This window comes from Talpa occidentalis, unplaced genomic scaffold (assembly GCF_014898055.3).
Source record: "Talpa occidentalis isolate TD23 unplaced genomic scaffold, MPIMG_talOcc4v2.1 talOcc4.6, whole genome shotgun sequence".
NCBI classification, from domain to species: Eukaryota; Metazoa; Chordata; class Mammalia; order Eulipotyphla; family Talpidae; genus Talpa; species Talpa occidentalis.
Window position 1 is genome coordinate 45,780,947 of NW_023604972.1, and position 13,706 is coordinate 45,794,652.

At 37.2% G+C, this 13,706-nt stretch overlaps 1 protein-coding gene across 6 annotated transcripts in view; it reads left to right on the forward strand.

The window, feature by feature from the left end:
- The window catches only part of MRPL1 (mitochondrial ribosomal protein L1), an 84,939-nt gene that overhangs the window by 13,921 nt on the left and 57,312 nt on the right, over positions 1–13,706 (forward strand). For 4 of the 6 annotated variants that reach the window (XM_037529478.2, XM_037529477.2, XM_037529479.2 and 1 more), the window contains one exon: positions 2,240–2,351. In XM_037529478.2, coding sequence (XP_037385375.1) covers positions 2,240–2,351 — 112 coding nt within the window. Of the gene's footprint in view, positions 80–1,276; positions 1,397–2,239; positions 2,352–13,706 lie in introns of those variants that run through there. The other 2 variants (XM_054687890.1, XM_037529480.2) reach the window with 2 other exon arrangements.

Consider the following 13,706-nt stretch of genomic DNA (forward strand, 5'->3'; position numbering starts at 1 on the left):
GAATTGCTGGATCATATGGAAGCTCTATGTTTAGTAGGTCCAGAAATCTCCACACAGCTTTCCACAGTGGTTGGACCAGGTATTGTTACATTTAATACACATGCATATAATTATATGTATACACCTAGATACAATATTTAGTTATGCAATACCACAATGTTTTCCAATTATACTCTTATCTGCTATGTGTAAATTTACTATTGCTTCACCTTTTTAGCGAGTCTGGGCTTTGGAAAAAAGTTATGCCAATGTGATGTATGTAAAACAGTGCTGCTTAAATTATTTCATCTAACTGTGACCTATTTCCAATAAGATTAAAGCACTGTTTCTTTCATTAAGAAAGGCTTGTGAAAAAAATATTACCAGACACACTAAATAATGTACTCAGTGATGTGGTTGATTTACATGCTGATGTAATTTTAATTTGGTTGCAGATTTGCAACAGGCCCACTAACCACTCTTGAAGTATCACTGTAAAATGATACTTTACTGTGATTTAGAATAATTATCTGACAGCATGTATTTTTTCTGTATATTTGTGGAATTTTATTTCCTTTTCAGTTAGAAGGCTGTTCTTTTGTTGGTTTTTCCATTGGGTTAATCTTACATAGTCAGAGTGTTAATCCTTTGCCCATTATATATGTTGCTATAATAGTCTCCAAGTTTTTGTCTTATTTTTTTACTTTTCTTTAAATTCTTTTTGGTTAGTGGTTTTGGGTTTTGTTTGAAATTGTCCCCATTTCCAAAGATCATAAATATATTTTCCTATAGTATGAAATCCTGTAAGTTTGCATTCACATATGAGTCCTTACTCTACGTTTGATTTTGTGTGTGTGGATTGTGAGATAGGGATAAATATACAGTTGACCATTGAACTGTGCAAGGGTTGGGACGCTGATCCTCTGCACAGTTGAAAATACATTCATAACTCTTGACTCCCCCCAAGCTTAACTAATAGCCTGCTGTTGATGGGCAGTCTTACGTGTAATATAGTTGATTAACATATTCTGTAAGTTACCTGTATTATATACTGTATTCTTAAAATACAATAAGCTAGAGAAAACAAAATAAGAAAATCATATGGAAGAGAAAATACATTTTTGGCATTTTACTGTATTTATGTATACCATAAGTTTATGCATCTGTTTACAAGGTGAGTGATTATGGATATCTACAATACTGTCTTATACACTTGAGATATTTGAGATGCTATATGTATAACTAGGCATCAAAAATGAAATGATAATATGAACAATAAATTTGTATTTATTTACAGGTAGAAAGATTCATTCAGTGATAATATTTATTGAAAAAAATCCATGTGTATAAATGGACTCACACATTCAAAACCACATTATTCAAGGATCAACTGTACTCTTTCCCTGTGGATAATTGTGTTAGTGCCACTTATTGACCTCTTTGCACAGTGACTTGCAATAACATCCCTATCATATTTCAAATGTTCACATGAGCATGGTTCTGCGTTTATTAGATATTTATTGTTTTATTAGTTTGTTTTTCTATACTGAGCCAGGAACAAAGTGTCTTAATTACCATAGCTTTATATTATGTCTTGATCTCTGTTAAGACTTGGATTCTTCCTACTTTGCTCTCTTTTTTTTTTTTTTTTTTTTAATTTTTAAAATTTATTTTTGCGTAGAACTGGGGTGTAGGCCAGAGGTACGGGGATGGAGAGAGAGTGGTGAGTGGGGTGGTGTGAGAGGATTCACCGGAGATAGAGTGGGGAGCAGAACAGGCAGATCTACTGAAAACACCGCTAAGGGGAGCAGCGGGCGAGATAGGGAGGTCTGCTGCACCATATGTGGGTTGGCTCCCTGGCCAGGGATTGACCTCAGGCCATAGTGGTGATAATGCTGGGACTTATCTCCTAGACCAGCAGGGAAGCCCCTGTTCTAATTCTTCCAAAGAAACTTGGGGCACCTCTGTGAATATATTAAAGAAAAAAGAATAAAATTTAAATTATTAAAACACATCAGGATAATTGTACATATTCCATAATAATAGAGATAACATAATCAGTTGAACCTGAATAACTTATTAAAAATGTATGAAGACAAACATATCAATTGTATATATTTACTTGGCTTTAGTTTATTATGCTTTTTAAAGAATGGTAAAGAATCAGAATATTGAGTTTTTTTGGATATCCTTGGTTAAGAATGTAAAAATCATGAAAGAAACTATTAATACTAATATTTTCCTTTTTTTTCCTTTCAAGTCTTGATACATCGTCAAAGGCATAGCGTTTCCAAGATGGTTTGTCAGACACCTCTTTATCCTTGTTCTATATACGTTCAGGTGCCCAACAGACATTTTGCTGCTGCTGCAAAGTAAGTATATATTTTTTAAGTGATTTAATTTGCTATTGTTTAAACGTTAGATTAAAAAACATTATGCTTGGTTCCATAAAGACATATAGGGACATATAATTGTAAAGGTTTATTATTCTGCTTCTTTGAGTTCGTAGTCCTAAAGGAAAGATCAAATTTATTATAATAATACTTAACATTTATTGAACACTGACATTCAGTATCCAATTTAATACCTTGTGGTAATATGTTGTCATGCTCTTTTTTTTAAGATGAAAGCAAGATATCCATAGATTATGTAACTTATTTAAAGTCACAGAAAAAGTAAGTGTTGGAGCTAGGATTTTTGACATAATAAAAATATTTTGTTCTCTATACTCAGTTCCTGACACAAAGCTCCTAAAAACCTTGTAATCCTCCTGAGTGATATGAGTGCTGGGAGCATCTTTTGTTCTAATATTTAGTCTTTGACCCAGTTTCTGATACAGAGCTTCTAAAACTCTTGTAATTTCCTGGGTTTTAAGTGTCTTTTTTTTTCTTAAGGAGGCAACTCTTGGAGGGCTCCTGGATGGAGGTTGGTCACCAGAGAGACTAAGATTGGAAGCCTGGAGAGTTGCAGTCCCACCTCCCATCCTTCAGGGCTAGTAGAAGAACTAGAGATTGGGGTCATTGTTGATTATGCTCATGTGATGAAGGCTTAGTAGAAATCCTGAATTATGGGATTCTGAGAGCTGATAGATTGGTGAATGTGTGCATGTGCCAGAAGGGTGGCACACAAACCTAGTGAGGACAGAAATTCTCATACTCCAGACCCTTCTGAAACTTGCCTATCATATTCTTTATTACACAAAAAAACAATAAATGTTAAAAAGTGTTTGAGTTCTGTGAGCCAGTCTAGCAAATTGTAAAGCTTGATGGGAAGGTTATGGAATTCCCCGATTTATAGCCTGTTTGCTGGAAGTATCTAGGCCTGGACTTGTGATTGGCTTCTGGAGTGGGGACAGCTTTTTGAAGTTGAACCCTTAAGCAGTAGGATCTGATGCTCAACCTACATCACTAAATATGGTATCAGAATTGTGCTGAATTGCAGGAAATCCAGGTAATGTTGGAGAATTAGTTGGTATGGGGAAAAGCCCACACATTTGGTGTCAATTGTGTGAGTAGACTTATTAGTCTATCTGGAGATTGTTCAGCTAGAGCTGTCTAGTCATTTTTTAAAATTGAGATATGACATTATATTAGTTTCAGCTGTACAACTTAATGAATGACTATTTGTACATACTCTGAAATGCTCATTTCAGTAAGTCTAGTTAACATCCATCACCATGTAGACTTGTTATTTTTCCCTTGTAAAGAAAACTGTTAAGATTTACTCTCTTAGCAACTTTCAAATATACATTACTACAGTCACCATATGTTCTTTATATCCCCATGATATAAAGATACTTTATATCAACCATTTTTGTACTTATTTTATAAGTTTGTACTTTTTGACACCCTGTACCCATATTACCCAAACTGAATTCCCTGCCTCTGTAAGCCACCAATTTATTCTCTGCATCTGTGAGGTTATTTTCCCCCTAGAATCCATATATAAGTCATACCATATGGCATTTATCTTTTTCTGTCTGGCTTATTTCTCCAAGCATAATGCTTTCAGGGTTCACCTGTGTTATCACAATAAATGTGACAACATTTATGTGAATAAATGTATTTTTCATGTATATATACATTATATATTATATATACATATATATCATTTATGTATATATGTGATATATGCATATTTATCATTTATGTATATTTGCAATATATGCATATAGACACATATTGGGTGTATATATATTATATGTTTTATATATATTTTATATATACATATGCATTTTTTTCCTCCATTAATTCATTGATGGACACCTAGGTTGCTTTCATGTCTTGGCTGTTATAAATAATGCTATAATGAATATGGGTATTTGATTTCATTTTGCAAATATGCTGTAATTTACATAACCATTTCCTTTTTGATACGCATTTATCTTTCCAATCTTTTCTGTTAAAAATTATCCTTTAGTGAATAATGTGTACATAGTATCTTGTTAAATATTGTGAATATATTTGTAGTATAAACTCTGAAAAATAGAATTGAGTCAAGATATGTACAAAAGATATGTACATTTATAATTTTGAAAGGTCATAGCAAATTGCCTTCATAGAGCTCCTGCCAACTTATGCCCTTATCAGCAAGTATTATTAGAATGCCTATTTTCCCATATACAGTTTAGTAAAAATTTTTGAATTTTGTCAATTGATTTGGTAGGTATTAAATGGTATCATGACTTTAATTTATTCAATTATTATCGAAGTATACGTTTTTATATGTTTAAAAGCCCATATATTTTCTTAACCATATTTTTTGTTGATTAGTAGGAACTTTCTGTATTATAATTAGCATGCATCTTTCCTGTAACTTTAATATGTTTTAACTGTTAGAGTAGAGGAATGGACTGAGTGCAATAAGATCACACGTGACAGCTTCACTAATTCTACTGGAAAAGAGACAAAAAGTATTTGAGCTGGGTCCTGAAAGATAAAATTTTGCAGGAGAATTGGCACAGAGGAGTGAAAGTAAATATATGACGTAATGCAGTTTGATATGTCTTGAATATAAAGTGAAGGAGGGGGCAAAAATGTAACTAGAAAGAAGGCTTCATTTGAGTGTGAATAGTACTTGGATTCATTTTGTTATTGAGAAATTGGGGGAGTATTAGTTGTACCAAGTTACATCCCTACCCAGCATTGAGTGAAAATACCCACATTCCTAACAACCCTAAATATCATCAGCTTCTATTTGTTTCTTCAGTGTAGTTTTATATCTTTTGCCCATTTTTCTCTTGGACTGTTTGTCTTTTTTCTTCTGCCTTGTAAAAGTATTTGTTTATTAGGGATATTGATTATTTTGATTATTTTTATTTGATTATTTTTAAAACAACTTTAAATGTTGTTTTCTTTTGTCTTATAGAAGTTTTCCATTTTCTGTCTCCACTGTATTCTATTCTAGTACAACCTTAAAAGCATTTCCATTCACCTTAAAAGCATTTCTTAGCATAGCTAAGAAATGTCTGTTTAAAAAAAAAAGCTAGAAAAAATATTAGCAGTTGATTTTTTTCATGTCTAACAATGAGCATTATTCAAAAGCTTGATGAGAATCAGAGTATTAATACTTTTCATTGTGGGTTTTAGTATTTTTAATTACTAACTTACACTAAAAGTTAGTTTTTTCATGGCTGGTATTTTAAATCAGCATCTGAGACAAGGTAGAAGGACTTGTGCTTCCTTCTCTCTTCTCTCTTCTCATTCCTAATCTCTTCATACCTCCATGTATGTGTATATACCCATGGTTTGCCAGTGGTAGATCCTGATTAAAAAAAAAAAAAGACATCTGGGTCATCTCTGAATCTGGTTCTGTGTCTCTTTTGACAACAGTAGGTTATTTTTCTTGCTTCTTCATTCATCTCAAAATTTTTTGTTGAGTGTTATACATCTTATGTAGAACAATGGAGACTGAAGAACAGTATTTATGCTTGGAAATTCACGTGCCTCTTCTGTCAGAACATTGAGTCAGTCCAGTCAGAAGTATATCTAAGGTATTTGTTGTTGTTGTTGCTATGGTAACCACCAGCTGCAAATTTCTTTAGTGCTACCTGTGCTTAGGGTGGAGGTGGGTTGCTGGAAGGTTTTTCTCTGGGTTCCTTCTTTTACTTAGCTTTCTGCCTGTTTGACAACTGTGCCTCGGGGAGCCGGGAGGGGAAGTCCTCTCACTCTTACCTCTCCCCTGGTAGTATTTAGCACTTGTTAACCTGGTGATGGGGGCAGGAGGGAGTGTCTGTTGCACATTCAGCCTTCAAGGTCCGGTGTGGGGTGGGCCTTGGGGAAGGGGTTTTCTCGGTATTTATGTCCCTTCTCTCCATGGCTTGTATCTATTATGTCTTGTGGGAGACTCTCTGGACCTTCTCTAGCTTTTTTGGTAGAGAATACTGTGATATTCTGCTCAGGACTGTTTCTCATCCTATACCCAAGAAGAGAAGTTTTTGTCTTTCTTTTTTTCTTTCCTTCCTTTTCACACAATGGGTATTTGTTTGTTCCATAGAGGATTTCAGGGTTATATACCTTTCTACCAGCAGTGGCCACATCCTCTAGGATTGCAGGCTCCTGGCCTACTGTGGTTTTTCCCAAGTGTACCTTATGGAGATCTGTGGAAAGGACTTTCCAGTTGAGTGTGAACTCCCCTCGTAACAGGGTTCTCCAAGGGGTTTATACTGTTGAAATGACCCTAAAATTTTAGCTGATTTTTTTCCTTATCTGTTTGTCTTCCTCTCATATTCTGCAATGTCTACTGAAGGTGGAGTGGGGATAGGTATCAGGGCTGACTCTCCTTGGATTTCAGTCTACTCAGTTACCTTACAATCTCAGCTCTGTACTAGGTCAAGAAAAATTGTGATTTTATCGGTCTCTTTCTTATTGCTAATGCTCTTTCCAGCTTTTATATTTTAATTTTCATTTATTTGTATTATTATTGACTGGGTTTTTCTCTATTACTGTTACCATTCTAAATAGAAGCAGAAATTTTGCATTTAGTTTGATGAATAAACCAGCATCAGAGATGTCAGTGAATTTATGTGATTACACTGAGAAATAAAAATTCCAGACATTTGCATATCCTTAATATTTATATGCTTAAAGCATGTTCTCTTTAGTTCTGTTTAATTCAGTGTAGTTTGACAGAGATTGTATGCCCTTCTTCCCCATCCATACTCTTAATTCTTCTATGTAAAGGTGTCTTCCATCTTGAAAGATCTTGGATTGGTGTCTCTGGGGTCACAGATCCTCAAAGGTCCTGAAGAACTTTATTATAGCACCATTTTTTTCTTATGATGCTTTATTTCGCTATGACCATGAAATTATTTTTTCTTTTGTGCTTTTGGAGTTAGGGGACAGATGAGACAGGGAGAAAATTATTACCTGAGTATGGTCGCTTATTACTCATTTAATCTGTGTGGTATAGTTACCCAGGTAACTGCAGCTAAATTCTGTTCTCTTCAATACAAACTGCCAGGCATTTCTCCCTCACCTTCCCTAGAACCTTTCTAGTAGGATTTATTTTCCCTTAGAATCATATTATTTAAGCTTTCTTGGTAGGACCTTATGTAATTGCATAAAAAATAAGTTCTTCTGGATGTGACTTTGTGAATAAAGGTAGCTTTTTTGGAGAGTAATGGAAAATAAGCAGTGAATCTATAAGATTAATTATTTTTGACAGATTTTGTTGAATTTGGGGATTTTTTTTGACAATGTTTTTCTTAGAGTCCTGATAAATCTGTTATAATGATGTATCTTTTTTTTTTTTTAACAACTAAAGCAGTGTTTCACTAGTAACTTAAAAATATTTTTACTGAAATGCTTCAAATATGTGAAACAAGGTCCAAAGTATAAATAATTTGTTATGTATCTAACTCAGCTTGTATATCAGACTTTCATTGCTTTTTGCAAATATTAATTTAAAAATCTTATTTGGGGGCCTCCCCGGTGGCGCAGCGGTTGAGTGCTGGGCTGCGAAGCTGCTCGTGACCTCTGCAGCGCCGGTTCGATCCCCGGCTGCTCCCAGGCCACCAGAGGAGGATCCCACATGGCGCGCAGACCTCTCCTGCCGCCCGCTGCTCCCCTCAGCAGTGTACTTCGGTCCCTCTGCCTGCTCTGCTCCCCGCTCTGGCTCTGGTGAATTCTCTCACCCTCCCATGCTTCTGACTGTACCCAATGCATGTATAACAAAAACAAACAAACAAGCAAATAAATAAATAAAAAGAAAAGATTTACTTATAAAAAAAAAAAATAAATAAAAATCTTATTTGGGGCCTCCTTGGTGGCGCAGCAGTTAAGCGCTGGGCTGCGAAGCTGCCCGCAGCCTCTGCAGCGCCGGTTGGATCCCTGGCTGCCAGTGAGGGTCCCACATGGCACGCAGACCTCTCCTGCCACGCCAACTGCTCCCCTCAGCAGTGTACTTCTGTCCTTCTACCTGTTCTGCTTCCTGCTCTGACTCTGGTGAATTCTGAACCCTCCTGCGTTTCTGACTCCACCCAGTGCTTGTATAAAAATCTTATTTCATTCCCTGGAATTTCTTTCATATTAATTTCAAATAAAATGGACAGGTTTTTTTTTTTTTTTTTAAAGATTTATTTATTTATTTATGCAAGAACTGGGTACAGTCAGAAGCGCGGGAGGGTGAGAGAATTCACCAGAGCCAGAGTGGGGAACAGAACAGGCAGACTGACGAAATATACTGCTGAGGGGAGCAGCGCGCCAGACAGGAGCGATCTGTCGCACCATGTGGGACCCTCACCAAGGGCTGGGGACAAACCGGCGCTGCAGAGGCTGCGGGCAGCTTCGCAGCCCAGTGCTCAACCGCTACGCCACCAGGGGAGGCCCCCAAGTGTTTTTTTTTTTTTTTTAAGATTTATTTATGCATACTAGAACTGGGGTACAGGCCAGAAGTGGGGGGGTGAGAGGCTTCACCAGAGGCAGAGTGTAGAACAGAACAGCGGGATCTACTGAAATACACTGCTGAGGGGAGCAGCGGGCAAGACAGATGTTTGCTGTGCCATGTGGGTCAGCTCCCTGGCTGATTGGGGATTGAACTTGTGCTGCAGAGGCTGCGGATGGCTTCATAGTGCTGTGCTTAACCCGTTGGGCCACCAGGGAGGCCCTAAATGGACAGGTTTAACTGATACAAAATTTAGTGATAAAATCAGCATTTATGTAAAGTAAATCTGTAGGTTACAGCTAGGGCTCATTCATTTTGTTTATTTTAGATAGGAGTTTATTACTATAACAGTCTTCTTAGACTTTTTTATTATCTCCACTGCTCTTTTACTGAATATACAATTAAAATGTGAGTTTTCTAGTTTGGAAGGTTTTAGGATTTTGTGGAGTTTTTCCAAGGCAGCTATTGAGGTGTGTTATATCCATCCACTTGGCCACCTACTTTGATTTGTTGTTGTCAGTCCAGAAGGACACCTGTGTCCTATTAAAAATGAACATTGTCATTATGTGCTCTTCTGTTGAATTGCTCATTAGCTGGGAGGATACTATTATTAGTTGTGGTAATAAGGCTTCATTGAGTGCTAAAAGTGAAATGAAATTATATGTTAGATTGGTTTCAGAGGTTTAAAAAAATTATTTTACTGTCATCCATTTTTAATGGATCCTTATTACATTATTACTGCAATAACATTATCTTAAACTTTTGTGACTAGAAACAACAAAAATTTATTATATTGCAGTTCTATAGGCAGAAGTCTGACATGGATCAGGTGTCTTGAGCTAAAATCAAGGTGTCTTGAGGAGAATGTTTGCCTGTCATTCTTAGCTTGGAGATGGCCCCTATATTCTGAAACAGGAGAAATACAGGGGATGGGGTTGACCCACTTGGTCGACCCAAATGCTTACTTAAGAGTGGAGACACAATTCAAAAGCAAGTACTGGTTTGGGAAAGTCATGTAACATTTTTGTTTGAAAAACATAGAAAAAGTACCTCATGACTTCTCCGGCAACCCAATACATGGGGAGAAACAATAACAGAATTTATTTACATAGGGAATGAGAAAAGGGAGAGTTGAGAGAAAGAGAAAGACAAATTATTAGCTGCCACTTGTCATTTGCTTACCCCACATAGCATCTGCTGAGCAGAGACTAAGGTCCAAGCCAAAGCCACATGTGGTAAACTGGTGGCTTTTCCAGGATACCCATTGTTGCCAGCAGTTTAACTGCTTGAAGCCCCAGTGCCGAAGTGCCGAAGTGCCGCCTCCACCTATGTCTTAGCAGTCTTGTAGGACATCAGGGAATGGAGTCTGGAAAGCTCTGCCTTCTACCATTGAGTATCATTACCACCCAGTGGCTTGGAGATCACTCCTCACTGTTCCTTTTGCAATTCATTGCCTTGTACTCCACCACCCTCCTCCATCTTTGTAGGGTAAGGTAAAAAGCATCAGGCTTTTCTGCCCTCCCGCCATTAGGATAGATGACAGAACTCTGCGGTCCTAAATGCATGCCTGATGGCAGACACCTGGAGTAGGGTGTGGGCATGCGTAAATGGGTACACCTGGGCTGAGATTGGGCTTATGAGGGCAGCGTCACGGGGACGCCAGCAGAAGCAGAGACCACCAGAGAACGCTGGAGAACCCAGAAAGAGTGAAGACTTGCTGGGGGCTGAGAGGGCTGCCAGCCTCCTGGTCCCCCAGCACCCCTGCCTGCCGTGTGCCGGGTAAATCCCAATAAAAGCCTGAAAAGCCACTGAAGGCTCTAGGACTCCTCCTTCACCTGTCTGCTCGGGTCATAGAGCTCCTGCTCCGTCCATTCCTGCGCCCTACAATCTTCAAAGCAAAAAATGGCAGATTGAGTCCCTTTTACACTTGAGTTTCCTCTGTCTTCCAATTGCTGTTGGAAGCAGATGAGAGAGGGGAAAGTTTCTCTGCTTGCAAGGACTTAGGTGATTAGATCAGGCCCACCAGGATAATCTCCCCATCTTGAGGTCTTTAACTTGAATCACATTTGCCAAGTATTTTTTACCATGTAGAAATATAGACATCTTTGGGAAGTCAATATTTTGCCTACCCTAGTACCCCAGCATCTTTCTAGAATATTTTGCTAATTTAAAACTTTTATATGGTTAAAGATTATAGATGTGATTTGAAGTAATGATGAGAAAATATAGCACATTTAATTCTGTCTTTTCTCTTTACTTTCACACTGTTACTTTCCATTACCTGTTGAACATATTTTCTTAGGTATTTTATAAACACCTTGTTTGTTTTTGTTATGTAACAAGCAGCCCTGTGATTATTTATCATTGCCCACACATCTGTAAGTGATCTGGTCTAAGCTAGGTTTGGATGGTTGTCCTTGATGACCTTGTCTGGGCTTGCTGTACAGCTGTGAGTCTGCAGATCAGCTGAGAATTATCTAATCTAGCCTGGGGCTCTGTGGAGCCAATGCTGTTTCATATGTGTCTCATCCTCCCACCTTTGGGCTAGCCCAGGCATATTCTTCTTATGAAAATGACAGAAATACAAACCTATTAGTGCAAACATATGAATGCTTTTATGACTTACACATAGAATAGAGAGAAGTTGTCATTTGATTTCTTCTATTGGCCAAAAATAGTCACATGCCTATATCAAGGTGCTGGGAAATATATTCTACCCCTTTCAGTGGGAAGAACTGTAAAATCACTTAGAAAAAGGATACAGCTAACCCTAAACTCAAAATCTTAAATGCCCCAAACTGAACTCATCTCTGACTATTTGTTTTGTTTTCTTTATTTCTGGTCTTACTCTATGCCTGGTCACCCAAGCAAGCAGCTAAAGAAGTATTCAAGAGTCTTTGCTTTGTCTTCCCTATCTTTAATATTTACACTGTAAATACCTCTCTAATCTTCTCATCTTAAGCATGTTGCCATCACTATTCTGGTTTAGACTGTAATATGTTCTGGAGAGGAAGAAGTGGCGGTAGTGGTAGAACAGTCTCTTAATTGTCTCCAATCCAGCTTCCTTCAAATTTATTCCTTGTATATGGTCACCACAGTACTCTGCTTAAAATATGTCACTCCTGTTCACTGGCTTCTTGTTGCATTTAGAGGAGACCTTTGTGATCTAGGTTCTCTAACTTCATATTCTGCCTATTTCCTGCCTTCCCTTTTACACATTAGTTCAGGAGTCAGCAATATGTAGCCAGTGAGTCAAAAAATTTAGTTTGCCATCTGTTTCTATATGGTTTGTGAGGAAAGAATGGTTTTTACACTCTTAAATGATTGGGAAAAAAAAGAACAATATATTATGACCCATGAAAACTATGACATTTCAACAAGTGTTCAGAAATAGAGTTTTATTGGAGTATATCTAGTTCTTTCATTTTTATATTGCCTGTTGTTGCTTTCTCATCACAGGAGTTGAGTCACTGAGACAATGAGTTTTTGCTATCTGGTCCTTTACAGAAGAAGTTTGCCAACCCTTGCTGTAATCAATTAAAACTTATAATAGTGCCCTTTGTATTCGATTTTATGCTTCAACAGTTTTATTGTGTTGTTTCTTTGCCTGGCTAACTAGTTTTTAAATAATAGCTTTACTGAGATATAACTTACATACTATATAATTCACCCATTTAAAGCGTACAGTTCAGTAGCTCTTAGTATATTCAAGAATTGTTCAGCCATTACTAACGTCAGTTTTAGAACATTTTCATTACCCTCCCTCAAACCCTGTGCCCATTAGCAGTCATTCCCCATTTTCCCAAGCTCCTTCCCCAACTCTGAATAACCCCTTATTCTACTTTCAATCTCTATAGCTTTGCCCATTTTTGATATGTCGTATAAATGAAATCATACAATATATGGTTTTTTATGACTGGTTTCTTTCATTTACCTTAATTTTTTTTTAAAAGATTCATTTATTTATGCAAACAAGAGCTGGGATACAGGCCAGAGGTGAGGGGGGTGAGAAGATTCACCAGAGACAGAGTGGGGAACAGAACAGGCAGACTGACTGAAATACACTGACGAGGGGAGCAGTGGGCGAGATAGAAGAGGTCTGCTGCTCCATGTGGGTTCCTCCTTGGCCGGCTGGGGATTGAACTCATGCTGCAGAGGCTGTGAATTGCTTCATAGTGCTGTGCTTAAACCCTTGCGCCACCAGGGAGGCTCTCATTTAGCTTAATGTTTTTCAGGTTCATGCATATTAAAGCATGAATCAGTACTTTAGTGTTTTTCATTGGTGATTAATATTCTTTTGTATGGATTTACTGCATTTTATGTATTCATTCATCAGTTGGTGGACTTCCCGGTTTTAACCTTTTAGCAGTTGTAGGTGATACTGCTATGAACATTTGTGTACAAGTTTTTATGTGGTCATAATGTTTTCATTTCTCTGAAGTATGTACCTGGATTTAAACACTTTGTTACCCTTCAAGAATTCATTTTGGGGTCATTGATTCCAGAACCCTTCCCTATCCTTTCATGGTGGGCTAAAAATGTCTTTTCTTTAAGGTCCCTATAACACTCTCGTACTGCTTTCCCCATTATATTGAAATTATCACTTTGTATGTTGTCTCCGCTATTCCTCTAAGCTTCAGAGAGCCGCATCAGTCAATGCCTTATTCAACTTTGTGTCGACAGCAAATAATACAAAAGTTCATTTAATATTTGTTGAATTAGAGAAACTGTAAAGCAACCTATGCTTCTGAATGAAAATAAACTTTATCTTTTTTTTTTGGTCTTATATATATTGACTTTTTAAAAAGTTTCTTGGAATAGATATTGATGTAACTAATCTCAAA